Source organism: Cetorhinus maximus, unplaced genomic scaffold (assembly GCF_964194155.1).
Source record: "Cetorhinus maximus unplaced genomic scaffold, sCetMax3.hap1.1 HAP1_SCAFFOLD_347, whole genome shotgun sequence".
NCBI lineage: Eukaryota > Metazoa > Chordata > Chondrichthyes > Lamniformes > Cetorhinidae > Cetorhinus > Cetorhinus maximus.
The window spans coordinates 189,544-212,880 of record NW_027596294.1 but is presented as its reverse complement, the minus strand read 5'-3'; the positions used below and the strand labels follow the sequence as shown (position 1 = coordinate 212,880).

At 42.6% G+C, this 23,337-nt stretch overlaps 1 protein-coding gene across 4 annotated transcripts in view; it reads right to left on the bottom strand.

The window, feature by feature from the left end:
- The window catches only part of LOC144673347 (NACHT, LRR and PYD domains-containing protein 3-like), a 66,547-nt gene that overhangs the window by 18,967 nt on the left and 24,243 nt on the right, over positions 1-23,337 (bottom strand). For all 4 annotated transcript variants that reach the window (XM_078535239.1, XM_078535240.1, XM_078535241.1 and 1 more), the window contains 5 exons: positions 22,104-22,270; positions 18,173-18,344; positions 18,006-18,071; positions 11,975-13,709; positions 6,174-6,260 (listed from right to left, as the gene is read on the bottom strand). In XM_078535239.1, the coding sequence (XP_078391365.1) occupies positions 6,174-6,260; positions 11,975-13,709; positions 18,006-18,071; positions 18,173-18,344; positions 22,104-22,270 (2,227 nt within the window). The remainder of the gene's footprint in view (positions 1-6,173; positions 6,261-11,974; positions 13,710-18,005; positions 18,072-18,172; positions 18,345-22,103; positions 22,271-23,337) is intronic.

Sequence of the window (23,337 nt, the reverse complement as noted above, 5' to 3'; positions counted from 1 at the left end):
GGGTCTGGAAAATCCCGCTGGCGAGAGGGGCCATAAAATCCCACCATGGTAATTGTAGAAGCCATAATCGTTTTGTCCATTTTTAAATTCTGATTCGTATCTTTGAGAATGACTTTAAACTATTTTTAAAGGTATTATTCCAGAATCATGAAGTTTGTTGTACCTCAGGTCCAGACTCATCAGTGCCCAATTTGTACTGAGAGGGGAGCTATGAATATGTGAGGCTGTTACTATCCGGCAGGAGATCAGAGACAGAAACGTTTCATGAATCAGAGTAAATCCGTGGTGTTTATTAATAACACTAATACTTGTAGTAATGATAATGTGCAGTGTTTATTAGTGACACTATTACTGATACTCATAATAATTTACAGCATCAGACATACAGTTATTATAAACACAATCTCACAGTCTGGTAACTTGCTGGGAGTGGGAGCGGAGCGGCGTGAGACAGTTAGGATCTGAGGAGCGCCTGTAAATAAAGACCAGAGATTGCAGAGTGGCCTACTTTAAAGGCAGTCATAGCAGAGCTGCGGGAGGCAGTCGGGAGCTGAGGAGTACCTACAAATAAAGACCAGGGATTGCAGAGCGGCCGACCTTGCTGGGAGTGGGAGCGGAGCTGCAGCGGACAGTCGGGAGCTGAGGAATGCACCGTTTGAGCTACTGTCAGGCAGCAGTGTGGGGTAAAGGCAATTGTGACGTCACAGGAAGCCAGTGCGTTGATAGGCTGGTAAGTGCCCAGTGGAAGGGACAGTGTGCGCGCTTAGACTGGTGTGGGAGTGAAGGCCGATCTATAAATAGAAATAACTAAGACATTGAAATTGAATCATCCAAAACTTTAAAATCTTAAAATTAAAATTTAAACACGCATTAAAAAAATAATTAAAACAAACACCTGAAACACATACCTGTGTCTTCAAGAAGCATATAACTTTTAGTTGTCAGTGGTACTCACATTCAATAAGCACAGTAAATTGTAGCACACATAGTGATAAAGTCATTCAGTTTAGTTAACTAAATAAGATAAGATAGAATGGCAGGACAGGAGTTACGTTGCAGCTATGGGATGTGAGATCACTTGGGTGTCAAGGCGATCCATGACGAACATGCCTGCAGAAACTATAAGCAGCTAGAGGAATTCCAGACCAGGCTTATTGACTTGGAAGCCGAACTGCAGGCTCTGCTCAACACAAGGGAGGGGGAGAAATGACTGGGCACTTTGCTCCAAAAGATAGGCACACCTCTTAGAATAGGGTCACCTGTTTTGGTCAACAGTGAGGGACAGGATGACCTGGCTGTGGGCAAAACAGGTAAAGGGACCAAGCATACAGCAGAGTAGGGGCCTCAGACTTTGCAATTATTAAACAGGTTTGAGGTGCTCACAACCTGTGTGGACGAAAGCGAGGCCTGTAAGGTGGATGAGCAGGCTGGCCATAGTATCATGGTACAGGAAGCCATTCATGTGTTGGGGAGCAAACAGAAATGTAATTATAATAGGACATAGTATAGTGAGGGGAATTGACACTCTTCTCTGTAGCAAGGAGTGAGGGTCCTGACAGCTGTGCTCCCTGCCCAGTGCCAGGGGTCAGGACATCTGTTCAGAGCTAGAGAGGAACTTGCAGTGGGAGGGGGAGGATCCAATTGTCGTAGACCATGTAAGTACCAACGACATAGGCAGGAAAAGGAAAGAGGTTCTGCAAAGTCATTGTGAATGTCTAGGTAGCGAATTAAGAAGCAGAGCCTCAAAGGTACTACTTTCGGCGATATTACCTGAGCCACGTGTAAATTGGCAGAGGGCAAATGAAATTAGAGAGACGGATGCGTGGCTCAAAGACTGGTGTGGGGAGGAATAGGTTCCGGGCTGTGGGGCACCAGCACCAGTACTGTGTAAAGTGGGTGCTGTACCATGGAATGGTCCACACCTGTACCATGCTGGGATGAGTGTTTTTTTGAATTGCATAACTAGGGAAGTAGAGAGGGCTCTGAACCAAGTGGAGTGCACGGGGGTGGGGGTGGGGGTGGGGGTGGTGAGTGAGAGATCAAACTTGGCCAGATGTAGCAAATCAAGGGGTAGAGTCAAGACAGGAAAACAACATAGTAATATGAGAAGTTAGGGACAGAGAATGGCAGGAAAGGCCAAAAGGAAAGGACAGAGAATACACCAACAGTCAAGACTAGATGTTACAAAGATAACAAAGGCAAAATTATTGGCTTTGTATCTGAATGCATGGAGCATTCATAACAAAGTAAATGAATTGATAGAGCACACTGAAGTAAGTAATTATGACCTGATAGACATTATGGAGACATGGCTGTAGGATGACAAGGATTCAGTCCTGAATACTGAGGGGTGCATGACATTGAAGAAGAATAGGAAGCTAGGTAAAGGTGGAGGGGGTAGCACTGGTAATCAAATATAGCATTGGTGCAACAGTTAGAAATGACCTTGCTTCAGGAGATTAGGATATCGAATCGGTTTGACTGGGGATGAGAAATAGAAGGGGAAAAAGTCACTTTTGGGAGTGGTCTACAGTCCCCCTAACAGTAACCACAATGGAGGACAAAGTATGCAAGAAGAAATATTGGATGGTTGTGTTAAAGGGGCGGCAATAATCATGGGTGATTTTAATCTACATATAATCTGGAAAAATCAGATTGGCAGTGTAGCCTGGATGAGGAGTCCTTAGAATGCTTTCAAGATAATTTCTTAGAGCAGCATGTTCTGGAACCAACCAGGGAGCACGTTATATTAGACTTCGTACTGTGTAACTTGACAAGATTAATTAGCGACCTGAAAGTGAAGGCACAACTAAGTAGCAGCAACCAGAATATGATAGAATTTTACATCCAGTTTGAAAGGGAGGAAAATGGGTCTGAGACTAGTACCTTAAATATAAATAAGGGCAACTATGTGGACATGAAAGCTGAGCAAGCAGAAGGGAACTGGGATACTTAGCTTTAGGATATGTCAATAGAGAAACATTTAAGGGGATATTTCAGGATATTCGGAATAAGTATATTCCTACGATAAAGAAAAAAATCCTTAGCTTATTTAGTTAACCATCCGTGGTTAACAAAGGAGTTAAGCTAAGCATCAAATGTAAGGAAAATGCACACAACAGGGCAAAGATGAGTGGCAGGACAGATGATTGGTCAGAATATAACGAATGGCAAAGAATGACTAAAAGGTTAATCAGGAGAAATAAATTAGTGCATGAGAGGAAGCTAGCTAGCAATGTAAAAATGGACAAGAGATTCTACAGGCACTTAAAAAGGCTAAGACTAAGTAAAGTGAGTGTTGTTCCTCTAGAGAGTGACAATGGGGAGTTATTAGTAGATAATAAGGAAATGGCAAATGAAATGAACAAATATTTTATTTCTGTGTTCACTCTAGAGGATAAAAAAAAAACATTCCAGTAATAGCTGCAAATCAGAAGGTGAAAGGGAGAGAGGAACTTGGTCAAAATTCAATCACTAAGGAAGTGGTACAGAGCAAACTGATTGAGCTGTGGGCTGACAAGTCTCCGCGCCCTGATGGACGACACCCCTGTGTCTTAAAAGAGGTGGCTAATGAGGTAGATGGTGTGTTGGTGCCAATTTTCCAAAATTCAAAAGATTCTGGAAATGTTCCATCAGACTGGAAAGTTGTAAATATAACCTGTCTATTCAAGAAGGGAGTGAGGCAGAAAACAGGAAATTATAGGTATTTGTGGTGGGGAAGTTGTTAAAATTGATCATTAAGGGGGTTGTAGCCAAACACTGAGAAAAATTCGGGTAATCAGGTAGAGTCAGCATGGTTTTGTGAAAGGGAAAACATGGGCAGAAAGGGAGGGGGGTTGGGTGGGGTCAGGTGCGATCCCGATGGGCGCCCCAGATCGAGGCCGTGCTGCCATTTTACGTGGGCGGGGCAATTAAAATTCATTTAATTAATAAACCCTTCATGAAACCTCATCCCGCCCATGGATGGGGTTTTATGAAAAATGGAAAGGCCGCATAGACTCTTTGCCTGCCTGCCAACCTTAAGGTTGGACAGGCAGCATTCTGAACTACTTTAATTACTTTCTTAATGGCCTCAATAGGCCTTTGACAGTTTGGCTGCTCACCCGCCAAGCTGAAAATTTAAATAGTGCGCGGTGACCCCGAGACTCCCGTCCGATGTCACCGTGCGTCATTTTATGCGTCGGCGAGCAGGCCCTACCCACGCTCGCCAACCCGAAAATTCTGCCCATATGTAACCAGTTTATTGGGAATTATTTGAAGGAGTAATATGAGCTGTGGATAAAGGGAGCTTGTAGACATACTGTACTTGAATTTCCAGAAGGCGTTTGATAAGGTGCCATGCCAAAGGTTACTGTGGACAATAAATGCTGGTGGTGTAGGGGGTAACATATTAGCATGGATAGGAGATTGGTTGGCTGGCAGAAAGCAGAGTTTCAGAGAAAGTTCTGTTGAACAGTCATACGGACTCGAAACGTTAACTGTGTTCCTCTCCGCAGATGCTGCCAGGCCTGCTGTGTTTTTCCAGGTATTTTTATTTTTGTTTTGGATTTCCAGCATCCGCAGTTTTTTTGCTTTTATCTTAATGTATAGATGGGTCTTTTTTCAGAAAAGCAGGACATGTCGAGTGGAGTCCCGCAGGGATCTGTGCTGGGGTCTGAAACCTTTACAATTTACATCAATGATTTACATGAAGGGTGTGATGGCATTGTCGCTAAATTTCCATATGACACAAAGAATAGGTTGGAAAGTATGTTGTGAAGAGGATGAAAGGAGGTTTCAGGTGGATATAGATAAGTTGAATGAGTGAGCAAAAATCTGGCAAACGGATTATAACGTGGGAAACTGTGAAGTTGTTCGCATTGGTAGGAATAATAAGTAAGTAGAGTATTATTTAAACAAAGAACGACTGCAGAATTCTGAGGTGTAGGTGTAACTAGGTGTTCTAGTACGAGTCATAAAAAGTTAGTATGCAGGTACAGCAAGTAATTCAGAAGGCTAATGGAATGTAGTCCTTTATTAAAGGGAATTGAACAGAGAAGTAAGGATGTTATGCTTCAGTTATATGGGGCATTGGTAAGACCGTATCTTGAATAGTGTGTAGTTTTGGTCTCCTTATTTAAGGAAGGATGTAAATGCGTTGGAGACAGTTCATAAGAGGTTTCCCAGATTGATACCTCGAATGAGTGGGTTGTCTTATGAGGAAAGGTTGGACAGACTGTGCTTGTTTCCAGTGGAGTTTAAAAACGTGAGGGGTGATTTGATTTAAGTATAAGAAGATGCAGAATGGTCTTGATGAGGTGGACATGGAAAAGATTTTTCCTCCTGTGGGTGAGTCCAGAACTCGGGGTCACTGTTTTCAAAATGAGGGTTTTTCATTTAAGGACAGATATGAGGTTTTATTTTCTCGCAGACAGTTGTGAGACTGTGGAACTCTCTGCCTCAGAAGCTGGTGGAGGCGGGATTATTGAATACTTTGAAGTGGGGGCTGGATCGATTCTTGTTAAGCAAGGGAATCAAAGATTATCAGCAGTAGATAAGTTAGTGAAATTCGAAACACAAGCAGGTCAGCCATGATCCTATTGAATAGCAGAGCAGGATCGAAGGGCCAAATGACCTATTCCTATTTCTTATGTTCTTATGTACTTAACTCAGTTTCTGTATTTTACTACCTAGATTCCTCAGAGCTGCAGACAGTAGTTTCACTCCAGAATCTTTCAGTTTATTATTACTTAGGTCCAGGTTCATCAGTGACTGGTTTGTACTGACAGCAGAGGCAAGATCCTTTGCACAAGAATCTGTGAGAGAGTTGTTACACAGCCTGGAGATCAAAGGGAGGAAAAACAGTGGAAATCTGGACAAAATACAGGCAGGGGTAAAATTGAACATGTATGGAGTTGCAGAATAGCACTGCATCAGTCATCTACCATATGGGTCGACTTCAATAGACCTCCATATCAGGTGTTCCTATAGACGCCAGAGAATGTGATTTTACCTGTTTTACATCCCTGCCATTTCCATGTCCATTTTCACCCCACTGATTAATATTAATCCTATTACTGATGCCCATAACATACATAGTGCTATTAATAACCTAATTCCTGATACTACTACTAATAATATACAGTGTCAGACATCCAGTTATTATAAACACAAACTCAGAGTCTGGTACTTACTCCAGTTCCTGTATTTTACAGCCTGGATTCCTCAGGGCCGCAGACAGTAGTTTCACTCCTGAATCTCCCAGATTATTTTCAGTCAGTCTAAACAGAGAAGTGAGAAACACATTAAAACTGGCTGAATTTTCACAATGGAGGCAAGGAACAGGAGCTGGGATTATTTTGGGTCAGAAACCCACAACCGGTGGGAAAGTGATTAAAGTTATGATTTTTGCATGGGGACATCATTATTTGTCATGGAGACAGATTTCCTGTTCACTTGGCAGCCATCACTGAGGCTGTTGGTTGTCCTGAGGGAGAGATCAGGAGTTTGTACCAAAGCCTCCCACAGCACCAGAGGGAAGTGAGATGTCACAGGGAAGCCCGAGGCTTGGTACCCAGGGCAGGGAATCCCCCTCACTTTATCGCTGCCAAACTGGAGGCCATGAGGGAGGGGGCGGGGGCGAGTTCCTCTTTCCCGAGGGGGGCAGGAGGAAGCCACCTCATCATGCAGCAGGGGCTCCACTTTGTTCAGTGTCCTCTCCCTTCACCTCCTCTCTCATAGCCTGCTAATCCCTCGATGAGCTGTGTCATCCCAGTGCCTCATTCTCCTCAAGGTCCACACCTCTCTGGAGAGCCATGTTATGGAGAATGCAGCAGATTTCCACACTGACAGAGACACTTGCAAGAGGTTATTGGAGGTCACCACTCGACTGGCCCAGGCACTGGAATAACATTTTCAGAAGCCTGATGTCCTGTTCAATGATTGTCCAACCATTGTGCCTCTTTCTGGGACTCCCACAGAGAGTTCAGTAACATCACTCCGAGGAATATCCGTTATCCGTTAGGACACACACTTTGGAGGATGAAGTATCATGGCAGCTGCCATGTAGGTGAGTGCACACATGGAGGAAGTTTTTGTTGTGGCCACAGACGAGCCATTGAGGGAGTGGAAGCCCTTCCTGTATGGATCTCCCTGACCAGGCACTGGGTGCCTTGATGGCCAATGGGTACAATCAGTGATACCCTGCTCCTGGGGGAATCCCTGTGTGCCTGCAAGGCCTCTCTGTTATTTAATGAATGCACTGTCCAGCTCTGGCAAAAAGTGAATCCATGACCTGTGAGATGGCCTGGTGAGCAGCCACATGTGACATGTCTCTAAGGTCCACACCTGATCCTTGGAAGGAGCCAGAAGTGAAGGAGTTCAATGCCACAATAACTGTGACCAGCGCTGTGAGGTATTCAGCATTGAGGACACAGATGTATGTGGCCACTGCCTGAAGGGTCACAATATCCACCATCACTGGGCCTTGATTGCTCCGTCCTCAGCAAGAGTTCCTGCATTGAATGTTTGGCCTCTGTTGCCTTCCTGCCCATCTTTCCTCTCCCGTGCCCTTCTGATGCCTGGGGTTCTGCCCTCCCTGCAGAGGGTGTTGCCTCTCATCCAACAACTGACAGCTGCAGCCTTCCTTCTGTGAAGGTGGCCTCTCAATTGTTCTTGGCATCCTTTCTCCCTCTTTTACCCCCGCACTGCTGGGAGTGCCAACCCCATTCAAATCCTGAGTTTCCCTCCGCACTGCTGGGAGTGCCAACCCCATTCAAATCCTGAGTTTCCCTCCGCACTGCTGGGAGTGTCAACCCCATTAAAATCCTGAGTTTCCCTCCGCACTGCTGGGAGTCCCAACCCCATTCAAATCCTGAGTTTACCTCCACACTGCTGGGAGTGCCAACCCCATTCAAATCCTGAGTCTCCCTCCGCACTGCTGGGAGTGCCAACCCCATTCAAATCCTTAGTCTCCCTCCGCACTGATGGGAGTCCCAACCCCATTCAAATCCTGAGTTTCCATTCTCCCTGCCACCTCCACAGCACCAGGGAACCCCCTTACTAAGTGCCTGCCCCACTGACCTTCTTATCGGGCTGTGGCAGCCATGGCTGGTTCCCACTCTGTGCCCACTTTACTTCAGATGAACAGGTAAACTGTCCGCCCCTTTAGAAGTTTAAATCTCAAACCTTATTATGTGCTTAACAAAGTTCTCAATGGTCTTAATTGAGATTCCTGTCCCAACCCGCCTACTCTTGGTGATTCATGATGAAACGAGCATCAGCATCTTGAAATTTACACACTGCCGGTGCCAGTATTCTTGGCACTTTCGCCTCCTCCCTCCATTGTCTCTGTTTCCCTCCTTCGGGGAGCCCCGAAATGTAATTACATTGAATAAAAACTCACATCAGATTCAATTGTTTTTCCCAATATCACAAGAAACATGGAAGCAACATCAGAAATCAATGCAGAGATTTTACTGTTACTGAAAATTAAATCAATTGGGGGTAAGTTGATCTTTTGTCGATAGTGTATGATGGGTGATATTGGATCACCCGCCCATACTACAGCTCACCCGATTTTCCTTTCAATTGAAGGGAAAAGGAAACAGTGAGCAGTGTAAACTGGTGAACAATTCACTATCACTAATTTGGCCACTGGTGAATATCACTTTCACCCCTCTCAATGTTTTTTGGATAGAGAGTTGTCTAGGTGCAGCCTCTAAATGTCCCCCAGTTTGGCCAAAATCCCAGATTATCAGAATTACTCTCCTGAATCTCAGTGACTGGCCCGCCAAGTTTGAGGAAACTTGTCTCATTTCTGTTCTTCGTTAATTCTGGGCTTTGATGAGAATGGCCCAGTTTTCCAAGAATGATTCCATGTCCATGCCAAGCAGTGATTCCATGTCCATCACAACTCTGTGCATGACATTACTCTGTATAACACCTCGGAGTGAATTATATTGTGAAACTCTGCTAATTGTTGCTTTAAAATCCATCTCCCTGGATTTTATGCAAGGACATTTTATTCTCTCCCCTTAACAAAGTTGAAATGTCCCTGTTCTCCTTGTTGACAGGGAAGGGGTGTCCCCCACTTTATTTAGCCTTAAACAGGCTCTAGCTTTACTGCAGGTGAGACTATTGCTATAGTTCAGAGAAATTTCCGGGGGTTTCCTAATCCTACCAAATCCCCACACATGGGACTGAATAATCCACTCCTGTACGGAGGGGGAGGGGGAACTTAAGCCGAATATGGGCAGATCTCCGAACCCACCATTCAAACTTGGCATATGATCCATTAATTGACCCAATTGCGAACGGAGGGCGGGTTTCAGGCCAACAGGGGGCGAGCATCTGCCCAATCAGTATTGGAGGGCGGCATGTCCGGCCTTTGAGTTCATTGGCCTTGAACCAAAACAAAGTCACAGTCAGTAATTTAATGGACCCTCTGGAATGGGGCAGTGTCAGGGAACGCAAAAAATGCTGGCATTGTTCACAGGTTGGAGGGTCACTTGGACTTCAGCTATTTCCAGGCTGTTAAGCTGAGTGTTTATTTATGAGTTCTACTGTCTCCAAACTTTTCCACTGAGCAGAGCTGGCATTCTTTTTGAACCGTTGCATGGAGGAGTTGTCTAGTTGTTGCATGTTTTACTTCAGAGATGTCTGCGCCATTGGAGCAAGGGGAGAGACAGGGGAGAAGGGCGAAACCAGCCCCGCGATTTAATGAGAACTCACTCAGAGCCCTCCTACATGCAGTGTCCAACCAACATGAGCAGCTGATGACATCCGGTGGGAAGAGGAAGAAGCCAAGCCTAGCACGTGCTGTCTGGGAGCTGGAGCTGAAGAGGTCAGCAATGTTGGGCTTGTCAGGAGAACCCGGCCTCAATGCCAGAAGGGCCTAATTGACCTCATGAAGGTGGCCAGAGTGAGTAAAGCCTCAGTATGTGCAATCTTGTGCCAGTGTACTACAGGGCACAGTCAAGAAGGCAGGAGGAAAGAGAGATTGGCTGGGCCTCCAAGACAACATGATGAACAAAGGCTTCACTGCCAGTGACAATGTCTGATTGTCTTTAAAGCTTTGGTCCATTTGGAGGGTGGGAATTTGGTAGAATGTGAAAGTGAGATACTTGCACATTATCCAGGCTGCCTTACACTTTACTAATAGAGGGTCCAGCATGGTATTCAGTAATCTGAAATTGTTAACAAGTGTGTATTACAAATCCAGGAGGTGTGAGCCCACAATGCCAATTTTATAACCCTATATGATGGACAACAAATAAATACAACACTCAGCAGAACACTAAGCAAACAAAAAAAATGATCCTAATTTATATGGGTTTGAAATGGAACCTGTGCTCCTTAAATTTCGCACTCCCGACAGTTACTCGTCACATCCTGCCAATCAGAAAAAACACCCAATTGTGCATAGCCTCTGTTTTCTGAAAGCCAGCCAATCTTCTATCCATGCTAATATGTTAATCCCTACACCATGGTCTTTATTTTATGCAATAACCTTTGATGTGGCACTTTATCAAATGCCTAAGGAAGTCCAAGCACAGTATGTCTACAGGCTCCCCTCTATCCATTGCACATGTCACTCCTTCAAAGAACTTCATTAAATTAGTTATACATGATTGCCCTTTCACAAAACCATGTTTACTCTTCCCGATTACCTTGAGTTTCTCGAAGTTCCCACCGATAACCCCCTTAATGAACAATTCTAACACTTTCCCCACTTCAGACGTCACGCTAACTGGCTTATAGCTTCCTGCTTTCTGCCTCACTCCTTTCTTGAATAGTGGGGTTATATTTGCTACTTTCCAATCTGATGGAACCTTTCCAGAATCTAGCAAATATTGGAAAATTAACACCAGCGCAACCATTACCTCATTAGCCACTTCTTTTAAGACCCTAAGATGAAGCCCATCAGGACGCGGAGTCTTGTCAGCCTGCAGCTCCATCAGTTCATTCAGCACTGCTTCCTTAGTGATTCTAATTTCACCAGGTTCCTCTCTCCCTTCCACGTCTTGATTTCCAGCTATTAATGGATATTGTCAAAGTGTGCTAACTTCTGCTGTAAAATCAATCCGCTGGCGTTTATGCAACAAGGAAAGTTTATTCTGTCCTGTTACAAAGTTGACATGTGCCTGTTCCCGTAGTTGATATGGGAGGGGTGTTTCCCACATTACTCCCTATTAAATAACCTATACATTTACTGCAGGTGCAGCTTTTATTATATTTCAAGGGAATTTCTGGGAGTTTCCTGCTCCCGGCAGTTTCACAGGTATGGGGTGGATTATCAGAAAATCCTGTTCTATACCAACTGTCAGTTCTACCAGAGTCTGTGCCCTCTGTGTAAGAACCAGTCAATGGTACAGATTCCTGAAAATTCCTTCCAGTTGTCCAGTGTGTGTCTGCATTCTGGGTATAAACGTGCAATGGGCGAATTCGAACTTTTAGATCGGCAGCAGGTTTCTACATTAAATGAACAGAATTGGGAGCAAATTTAAATAATTAGAATTCGAAAGGTCTTATTTCATAATTATCTAAGTTGAAGATATTTCACTCTCCCACCAGAAACAATTTGATTAATTATGATGATTATATAGGACGTAATTTCCCTTGTGATCCGTGCAGCTTACAGTTGATATGGTTTGTAATAATTATTATTATTTGTTATTTTTATCTCCACTGGTGTTTATTATCCTCACACTGTCTATATTCTGTTCCCTTTGTAAATAATTAGCACTATTTCTTATCATCAAAATCCCACGCTTAAAATAAAAGATTAACCATTAAGTATACCAACAATTTGTTCAAAAAGGCATTATTCTTATTTTGTAATTAAGAATTTTACACTCATCTTGCTTTGTAAAGTTTTTTTCTGACTCTGCCTCTTTTTTCTTGAACTGTAAGTTATTTATTTTTTTAAATTTGTAAAATAGAAAATTTTACTTCAATAATGCAAATATGAGCACAGGACGAAACAAGCAATTACCTCAACTTCTGACATTTGTACAGAACGTATTCCAGCCGCTGGAGTCCTTCACACTGAATGTAGCATTCGTATAGATCGAGGTGTTTTATTGTATCACAGAGTCCAAGGACATGAGACAGGACAGCACAGTCAATCGGGGTCAGTCTCAATCCACTAAATGCAAGTGTTTCCACAGATCCCACTGTGGCCTGAGCCAGTGCTTTATTTTGAGACTCAAACAGGTAGTGGAATGTATTCAGGGGGTTCCTTTTACCAATTTCAGTCGCTGTGTTTCCAATCTGACCTTCAACCTTCTCTTTCACCCAGTCAATCACTCGACAGGTTGTTTGGTGAAGAAATGGACTCAGAAACTCCTCCAAGGGCCGAGCTGACTGTGGGGAGGAAAGACCAGCAACAAAACGGAGAAATATCTCAAATCTCCCATCTTTTTCACTGTACGCTTCACTGAGGAGTTTCTGGATGTCCTTGGGACCTGGAGTCAGGAATTGTGCGAGTGCAGCTACAAACTCTTGGATGGTGAGGTGTGGGAACGTGTAAACCACACTCTGGACAGAATCATCTTTCTCCAAAAGTTCCATCAGGAACCCAGACAGGAACAGGGAAGGTTGCAGATTGTACTTGATCAAATCTCCATTTCTAAACACAATCTTCTTCTCAGAGACTCCTGTGAAGGCCATCTCACCAAGCTTCAGGAACACATCACGGGGGCTTTCAATCTCTCGGCCATGGTTTTTCAGAATGTTGTAAATATAGTAGGAATATAGTTGGGTGATGGTCTTGGGAACTTGCTGCTGTTTCCTGTCTCTTTGTGTAAAGGGGCCCAGTGCCAGACCGAGGATCCAGCAGTAGGAAGGGTTGTAGCACATGGTGTACAGGATCTCGTTCTCCTCCACGTGTTTGAAAACAGCTGCTGCCACTGCCTGATCTTCAAAAAACTTGTTGAAATATTCCTTCCGCTCATCACCAACAAATCCCAGGATTTCAGCCCAGACACTGATCTCAGCCTTTTCCAATAAATGCAATGCAGTGGGGCGGCTGGTCACTAGCACTGAACATCCTGGGAGCAGCTTGTGCTGTATTAAACTGTACACAATGTCAGACACTTCACACCAGCATTCAGGATCTGTGCACATGAACTGTGGTTCTGTGTTTCTCCGATTGTCAGCAAAATCAATCCTGTCCTTGAATTCATCCAAACCATCGAATATAAACAGCAATCCCTCTGGGTTCTTCCAAACCTCTCCCAGAACATTCCCAAAGTAGGGATACTGATCCAGTATCAAATTCCTCAAATTTATTCTACTGTTAAAATTGTTCAAGTCCCGGAATTTAAAACTGAAAACAAATTGAAAGTGTGGAAATATTTTCCCAGTGGCCCAATCGTAAACCATCTTTTGTACCATTGTTGTTTTTCCGATCCCTGGGACTCCACTCACTGCCGCTGAATTCCCAGATTCGGATTTTCTCTGGGAAAAACTGCTCCAAAACAATTGATCGGTTCGGATTTTTTCCAGTTCTCTCCGGAGATGTTTCTTTCTCCACTCTTCATGGTCTCGGCCTCTTGCCAGCAGTTCATGTTCTACAAGTGTCCGATCTCGAACATTAGAAATGATCGTTAGCTCAGCGTATCGATCAATCAGCTGGAAAATCTTAACCTTCTGCTTTATTAGGATAGTGTTGACTCTCAATGTTTCAGTTTGTAGCCGAAGTGTTTCCGTGTGTTTCTGTTGAACACCTTAAATTAGAACAGACAGAAAGTGGTCCTCAATGTTCACTATATTGAATCAAAAACAACTTTCTAAGATTATTTCTGTATTCAGTAAAATGGTTTAATTCACAGCTTCAGTAGAAATACGAATAAAAGTTAATTGGAATTGTTGCCTGAAAGGTAACAATGAGGATTTGAAATGAGCTGTTTATAGATCAGGACAGCGTTAACCATGAGAGAAAATATCACATTCACAAAAATCTCCATGTTTAGTAAACATCAGACCATATTTTCTCTCCGATGGTTAATACTGTCCTGATCTATAAACAACTCATTACAAATTCTCACGTGATTCTGGTTAGAAGGCAATAGAGGTTCGGGTGCAGGTGTCCCAAACTGTAGGTCCCGACCCCGACAGAGTCAGAGAAATCATGTTTGAGGTCAGGAGCTTCCTTTCCTCCAAGGCAGCAATAGTGACAGTGGAAAGGAGACGCCCAGTCCAGATGCACTGGCAGGACCGTCCCGGACTCATTGCATTGATGCTGTCAAGAGCTAGGTGCCGATTCTGAGCTCAGAATGCTCTCAAATCTTAGGAGACACGTTTATCAATGAGTTCGAGCAGGCTTGGAATGTTTATGAGCCAACTTGTCTCAGGCGCATACAGGTAAATGTAATTCACTGACTGACTGACAGGTTTGGAGTTGCAGAAAAGACTGGGAAGTCATGCGGTTCAGAAGGTGAGTGGTGACTTTGAAATTCTCTGCGTTCCTGTTCCAATCCGCCTGTTGCACAGGCTCCTTCCCGCAGGATAATTATTCTGCGGAACCAGAAGCAGCGGAAAAGGTCTGATTGCAGTTTGCCCTGGGGGGGGTGTGGGGGGGGGGGGGGGGGTGGGGGTGATGGGGGAAGGGGATTGCAGAGCGTGTAAGGCCGGAAGGGATAGGGGCCGATTATGGTGTGTATGAGGGGAGAGGGGAGAAGGACTGATTACATTGCTTGGGGTTGGGGAGGAAGGGGAGAGTGGCTTGTTACAGTGCGTGCAGAGTGGGTGGTGATGCATGAGGAGAGTTTGGCTGATTAGAGTGTGTGGGAAGAGTGGTTCATTACAGTCTCTGCAGAGGGGCTGGTGAAGGATGGAGAAAAGGACTTCATTGAGTCTCTGTCACCAGGGAATATGGTGTTTGGCTGAAACCTCAGTGGTCGGTAACTGTCCCAAATTGTGTTCTATCCCTATTCTAAAATGCTCCACTTTCCACATAAAACCCGGCTCTGAGTTGGGAGGAGCACGGTTCCACACTCAGGTAGGTTACTTATCTTGTGAATTAAACCCATTTTATTTTACAGCTGCATTTTGTTCTGCAGAATCCCTAATGAAACTGCAGCCTCTGGGATTATGATTTTTTTTAGTGTGTCATTTGATATCCTCATTTGAAAATTGAAAGTTAATTTGACTTAACTCACATTGAAATTAAAGATTTCAAGATGACCCATATGGAACCTCGGAGTGATGTTTCTAGATCACTAATGCTGAATGTAAATGTGAACCTCTATATTATCCACTGCTCCCTGGCTAAGGTACATGAACTGGAATGGACTGAGAGTAAATAAAATAGTAACATCCTTACAAGTATTTTAAAAACATAGATTTTCAGATTTAAATGATGTAGTGCTTGTTCACCTGTAATCCAAAACTTTAATTATATGCTGAATGTAACTATATTGCTTCTATTTTTCACTGGTTTCAAATGTTAAAATAGGGTCACATTGGGAAATGGTTTCAGAAGCACTGTCCTATTGTGCCAATCTGTGAAAGAGCCAGTGATATTAATCTTCTGCAGAATTTTAAAACAGGATATTGGACATTACCAATGACTGATGTGAACGTGCTATGAATGGTCAGGAAGTTCATAGTTACCATATCTGATATTGGGCATCTTATCTGGGAATTTTCCATGCCGACAGAGTGACAGAATACGCCTGGACAGGAGTTCACCTCTTACTGTGTCAGGCTAAGACAGTTCCTTTGGGATATTGTCTCACTGGGTGAAGGGTTGACTTCCAACCCCATATCCCCGCCATTATTTTCTGTTCATGACATTTCAATGATTTATGTACCCGGATCCCCAAATGTATTTTAACCTCCATTGTTTCTAGCTTTTCATCATTCAGAAAATACCCTGTTTTAGCATTTAAAAAAAAAACAGCCTTAATATTTCAGCGATAATATGTTTATTTGAACTCCAGTACATTTCACCACATGGTGTCCTTTAGGTCAGAATACATTTACACAGATCAGTTGTAATTTGGAACTTCCTGACCATTCATAGCACATTCACGTCATTGATTGGTAATGTCCAATATCCTGCTTTAAAATTCTGCAGAAGATTAATATCACTGGCTCTTTCACAGATTGGCACAATAGGATGGTGCTTCTGAAACCATTTCCCAATGTGACCCTATTTTAACATTTGAAACCAGTGAAAAATAGCAGCAATATAGTAATATTCAGCATATAATTAATGTTTAGGATTACAGGTCAACAAGCACTACATCATTTAAATCTGAAAATCTATGTTTTTAAAATACTTGTAAGGATGTTACTATTTTATTTACTCTCAGTCCATTCCAGTTCACGTACCTTAGCCAGGGAGCAGTGGATAATATAGAGGTTCACATTTGCATTCAGCATTAGTAATCTAGAAACATCATTCCGAGGTTCCATAAGGGTCATCTTGAAATCTTTAATTTCAATGTGAGTTAAGTCAAATCAATTTAATGCAAATTCCAACTGATCTACTAATAAATATACTCATTGTTCATTTTGGTTTGAACTTCTGGGTGTCAGAAAGCTATTAATATATATCATATTTTGGACACTATTTTCTTTTAAAATAAAGGTTTGTTCTGCAGGTATGTCTTAATTGGATCAAAGCCAGCTAGTCTGGAAATGTACTAGTTTTGATATGTAAGAGAGATAGTGTGTGTTTGCATTTTTAGAATCGAGCATTCAAGAAGTGCAGTGAAAATTGATGCCTTTCTAGCAGCTACCAAGCAACATGTTTATATTATGAATAAAATTGATATTTTGAAAATGGTTTCATTGTTAAAAGGTGAAGTTCAAAGAGGCTGCTGATACAATGAGGATTAACATCCAATGGGGCTGATAGGTATAACTTCAGTAATTTTCGGGTGTGCAGAGCAGAGGCAATTTAAGATCAAAAGGCAGCTGCAAACCTCCAACTGGCTCCACAGTGAAAAGAACCTCATTCTGAATTCGTGAGGTGAAAATACTTTGCCCGGTGTTTGGTTAAATCTATGGGTTGCTGTTGTCTTAATGGAGATTAGTTTGGGAATTTGTCAAAAGTTATGATCGTAATTTGTGGGCATGTGTACAAATATTTTAATCTGTTTAACTTAATGAAATGTTTTATTTAGTTAATGTAAATCCTTGAGAACTGGTAGCCTGATTCCTGAATTTAGAGTCACATCTCAAACATAAAGGTTAAAATTATAGGTTATGACAGTTGTTTAAAATTTCCCTATGGGATTTTTAAATAACTCAACTTTACCACTGCAACGGTCATAACACTTCTGTAATGAAGGTTTGGGAAAGTACCAATTATATCGAATTGACACTGACTTCGCCAAAAGACGTAATGAATAAAATAATTATTCTTTGATTAGAACAAGGTGCTCTATCTGTCTCATTGCAATGGTGAAGCAAATCAATAACTTCCTAGTCACTCTGAACATTGTCTTTTCCTCACATTTTGCCACAGATGAATATTCTATTGATGAACATTGAGACCATGTACCAAATTCCATACAACGTTATCTGACTACTCATTTTTTGATGTAGAAGGATTACATTAATCATAACACTTCCCTAACAGCTTATGGTGGGTCAGCATTCTAGGAAATCAGTTCACACTTAACACCTAGCTCAACACCCTGTGCTTTACTTATCGCCAGACTGAATGTGCCACATAGAGTACGTTTGTAATAGGATTCACAGTGTATCAGTATCCTGCCATGTCTGTACAGGATTTCACGGAGTATCAGGATCCCACCAAGTGTGTATAACACTTCACAAATGATAGCGACCTGCATATTCAGAGAAAACATTAAACACCGTTTGAATTGTAACTTTATGCTGAAAAGTTGAGGATTGATCACAAATCCAAACCACATTCAATCCTGCATTCCAGGCCACTGAAGTTCTGACTCCCAGATTCTGACCATCTTGAAACAAAGTGCTACAGTTAAACATTCAGTTCCTCAAACGTGGAATAATTTTTTTGAGAATTCTGATTAATCACTTACCTTCCAGGTGACTCGGTAATTCGGATGCCTCTCGGTTGACATTTATATAAACAGATGGATCAGGACCTGTTTAAATTAATCAGCTTTCATGAAATCAGCTCAATAATGGTATAGTAAAATTTGCAGTGTTTGAAACTGAAATTGAATTCAATTTGATTTTACCATACCGCGTTCCTGTGTTTCTTTCAGTATTTTATCCAACTTTGGTAACCCATGGCGCATTTTCTCCAAGGATTCCCACATGACTCTTCGTGCCTGAGAGCCCTTCTCCATCACCAGGCTTAGAAGAAGTTTGGAAGAGTCCATCCGGTTTCCCTTCTCCATGAGTTCAGTGATTTTCTGTAAAGAATAATAAGTAATGAATGTTTTGAGGAGCAGAGTTAAAGGTAAACACTGATAATAAGGAGGAAAGTGATTAGTGGTGAGAATTCCAAGCTGTTTTGAGCACAGAAACCAGTCACTGGGGAGGGTCATGATCCATGGTCAACATGGGTAGATAATCCATAAATATCATAATTCAATCATAAACAGGAAATAAATCTGATGGCACTAAAATGGAAATCAGAATTATATTTAGGGTAGAGTGAGGAATCACTGAGACTCAGCAGTAATTTTAACGTAGTTAGTGTTCTTTTTCCATTAGTATCCGGCATGATGTCAGATTACTGACTGATAATATGATCCACTTGTTTCTCACACTGACTTCCTGTTGCCACACTTTGTGATTTATTCAGAAATAAAATAACAGCGAATCAGAGCCTAATTTGCAGCAAAGGGACTTTTTGAGATGAGGGAAACAGCTAGAAATCTGTCTGAGAAATTACCAGTGACTAATCAAAACAACCACTGTTGATTTTTCAGTCAGGAGAATTAGCAACAACAGTGGTAGAAATCCAACCAATTCAATCACTGTTCCCCTCGGCCTCTAAAATATCTGAAAACAATATTTTGCACATCCACAGCCGGTGCGAAATGTCAGCAACCAGGAACACGTGCCATCAGTGGGGCTTGTGTAGTCAGCACTTCCATCAGCAGCGTACATTGAACCAGGAAACTAAATGTCCCACAGTGTTTTCACATAGAGGAGCAATCAAAATATGAATCTGGTATGAAGCAGGATATATTAGCGGCTTTAAACAAAATAGAAATGTTATGTAAGGGGGAGAGGTTTGTTGAGAGGTGGACAATAAGACAACTAAACGCTTGGTCATGAGTCATGGTGTGAAGAGGAACTGCACAGGAGGGAATCTTCAGAGGAACTAATAATTTCAGTGGCAGAGGATGGTTTGTAGAGCTGGAGGAGTTTACAGAGATAGAGAGGGTCAAGACATTGAAGGATATTGAAACAGGAGGATGGTAATTGCAACAGGAGACTTTAAAAGACTGGAGGCCGTTACAGGTGAACATACAATCTGAAGAGGACTTGTGGAAGATAAGAGGACAAACAGCAGACTTTGTCTCCAGCCCTGCATTAGCTCATCATCTGCTGAACCTTCATAAAAAGCTTTTATTCGCTGCTGGCCAGCCTTCTATCTTCTCTAATCCTGAGGAACTCAATGTATTGAGGATAGAAGCAGGCGATCTTTGATGGAGTGTATCTGGATTCGTGAGTTCATCTCGCAGAAGGACCGTGAGATGATGGACAGTCTGGATCAGCCTTAGACATTCAGCTATGAATTGGTAAATTAATATGCATAACTTAATACTGTAAATGTGATTATATAATCCTTGAAAAATCATTCCAAATCAGGGTTCGAGTTATAAGCAGGACAAAGGAGAGAAATCATATGCCTTGGTGGTCCTTCTGCACAACTTATCTCCATCACATCCACCCCCCCCCCCCCCCCCCCACCCCCAACTCCTACCCACACCAGCTTTATCCCACTCCCTCACATTTTTGGGTTTTCAGCATTGAGAACAACAGTCACAGTGTGGTCAACTTTTTCATATAAATTTAGCAAAACTTCTTAGCTTTTGTAATCAATGCCTCTATTTGTAAAGCCCATCAAAAGTTCAGGTTTCAGTAAGATACACTTTACAACGACAGCTTTATCAGGCAATTACAGACAACTTTGTTTCATATTATGTAACCATCTCTGCTTCTTTGAACCTAGCCCTATGCAATACCTGCTCAGTAACATCCAAAAGGCTTGAAGCTCAAGCAACAATCCCATATACAAATTAAAATATCTGTATTAACATGAAGAGTATAGCTGGAGGGGGTCGGCAGGACCAGACTGGTGAGGGACTATGCACTTTGCCACGTACCTTGCGCTCCAGCAGCCTCCACTCAGGTCTGAAGACAGAGTGAAGATTACAGAAGCTGCACTCAAAGACAAGGTGCTTCAAAACAACAGCAACAATTGGCCGATTCCAGAAGGTTTAGGCACCATATTGGCTGCTTTGGACATTGGCCAAACAGCCTGTCGATCTTGATATTCAATGAGCTGGGGCGCCCCGATCGGAACAGGGCCCAGTGATTAGCACCATCTGCAACCCCCACTCCCAAGCACTGCTTATAAGCAGAGTATAAAATGTGAACAGCTGGTGTGGGTTTTATTGAAACGTGAAAAAAAATAAGTAATTTACATTAAACTAAGGTAGCACAGTTTATTAAATGAATTAATTGCACAAAGATACTTTTAACCACAATCACAGCATTTTTAAGCCATTGTCGGCATCCGAGCAAAGAGCCCCAATAGTCATCCTGGCTATGGGATCATTGTAAGGATCCCAATCCGGGTCATATTTGGTGCTTTCCCTTTAGGAATCATCCCGCCACAATAAATCATCTTCCTCTCTTGTTCAATGAATTAGATATTCCGCATTTTTGAACAATCTGATAGCACTTTGTGCAATAACAGAATCGAACAATTTGATGATAAAACCACATGAAACCTCAAGGGGCAGCACGCATATTTCCACTCTTTGTGAAGGTTTATTTCCATCAAACATCCAACTATTCCATTCAACTCGAACATGATTCTTCAATGGTTTATTGAGGCACACAGCCAAAGATTGAAATCCCGCCAGTCCCCACCAACCCACACCCTTTCCCGGTTTCCCCAGTATAACTGCAATGTGGGTGTAATTTCTGTGTAGGTGCCTCTTGATCTCATACGTTACATGGGATCTGAAACTGTCGTACATTTTTAAAATTATTGTTCCACAGGATTTGGGCATCACTGGATACGGCACCCTACATTGTCCACCCCTAGGTGCCCTTGAGAAGGTGCTGATGACCCGCCTTCTTTAACCGCTGCAGTCCATGCGGTGTAGAACATTGCTAGTAGAGAGTTCCAGAGGTTTGTTCCCGCGACAGTGAAGGAACTGTGATAGTGTTCCAAGTGAGGATGGTGTGTGGCCTATAGAAGAATTTGTAGGTGTTGTTCCCATGCATTTGCTGACCTTGTGCTTCTTGATGTTCCAGGTCATGGGATTGGAAGGTGCTGTCAAAGGAGGCTTTGTTGTTGCTGTGGTGCATCTTATAGATAGCGCTGTTGCAAGTGTGTATCACTGGTGGAGGGAGTGGGTGTTGAAGGTGATGGATGGGCTGCCAATCAAGCAGGGATGCTTTGTCTTGGATTGTGTCGAGCTTCTTGAGTTTTGTGGAAGCTGTACTCATCCAGGGAAGCAGAGAGAATGCCATCATACTCCTATGATGTAAATTCAATTCTAACCTTAGGAAACACCGGAAGAAGTTTTATCTCCTATTAAACCCATTCACTTCCATTAATATTTCAGTGAGTATGTGGTCAATCCATGGAACAGGCTTCCTGGGGAGATGGTGGTGTATGACATGTGTAACATGCTTAGGAGGAACATGACTTTTATTTTTGTGGTTCTGAAAGCTCGGTACCGCTGGGGTTTTCTTCACTTCATGGATGGGTCCCTTCCAGAGTAACTAATTACTAAGATTAGTTAATAAGTCCAAAATTAACTCATACTAATTGCCACGCCATGCGACTCCAAGGGCGTTAGAAGTTAACCCAGGCAAGATACTGATCATTTTCTTCATCTTGCATTTCCTTTGTCATTATTCTGTCAGCTTTGTGATATTTAAATAATTGAAACTCACCCTGTGCCTCGCCCACTTACCCGATGCTCTTGTCTACTGAAAATCCACTCGTTTGTTAACAATGAGCTGACTCCATCCACCCCTTCTTCAATCGCCTGTTGTAGCCTGTCCCGGTAGAATTTTGTCAACTGGAACAGTTGATAATCATCATATTTCGTCAAGAGCTCTGTGACTGTGGAGTTTGGAGCTGTGAACACAATGAAGATGAAACATGTTATCAAATTTCTACGCAGTGGGCTATAATTCCTCTTATATTAAATAGCTGAATCCCCCTGCGAACCAAATTATCAAGCACCATCTTCAAACGTGTACAAACTGCCTGTCCATCTTCTCAAAAATCGGGCAAATTTGTCATACATGACTATCAGGCTCACTTTCCTATGAGTCTCTTGAAATTTTAAACATTGTCTTATAACTAACACATTGCACCATTCAGATGGCCACATGCAGAAGCTGGATGGGAATGTCATTGGCAACAGTTTCCCCTCCAAGTCACATACCTTTCTGACTTTGACTTATATTGTTATTTCTTCACCATCACAGGGTCAAAATCATGGAACTTCCTATTTAACAGTTTCAGCTCTAACAGTTTTATGAATTCCATTCTCTATTTTCAGATACAAATACTTCCAACCCTCCAGTCAGTTCAGCTGATACCCTTCCCACTGCTTAATTCACTTACTCTGCAAAGCCATTATTATTGGTGGCTTGGGGGCAGACAGTGGCATAGTGGCAATGTTATTGGTCCAGTAATCCGGGGTCCAAGGCTAATGCTATGGTGTCTTGGGTTGAAATCCCTCCATAGCAAATGGTGGAATTTAAATTCAATTGAATGAGTAAAAACTAGATTGAAAGCTGGTCTTAATATTAGCAGCCATAAGACTATCAATGATCTTTGTAAAAAAAATCCATCTGGTTCAGTGTTGTCCTTTTTCGAAGGATAACTGCTGTCCTTACCTGGTGTGGCCACATGTGACTCACAGCAATGTAGTTGTCTCCTAACTGCCATCTGAGATGGCCTAGCAAACCACTCAGTTCAGGGGCAATTAGATAACGGGCAACAACTGCTGGACTTGGCAGCAACGCTCACATCCCAAGATAGAATATTTTTTTAAAAATCAGAGCACGGCTATCCTTTCCCTTACCTTGAACGCACTCCAATGGTCCAAGAGCATGGACCCGTCCCTCCTGCTCCAATTCTGCAACCACACTTTGATGTGTCTCATAATCTGCTCCTTAAGTGGCCCAGTGCAA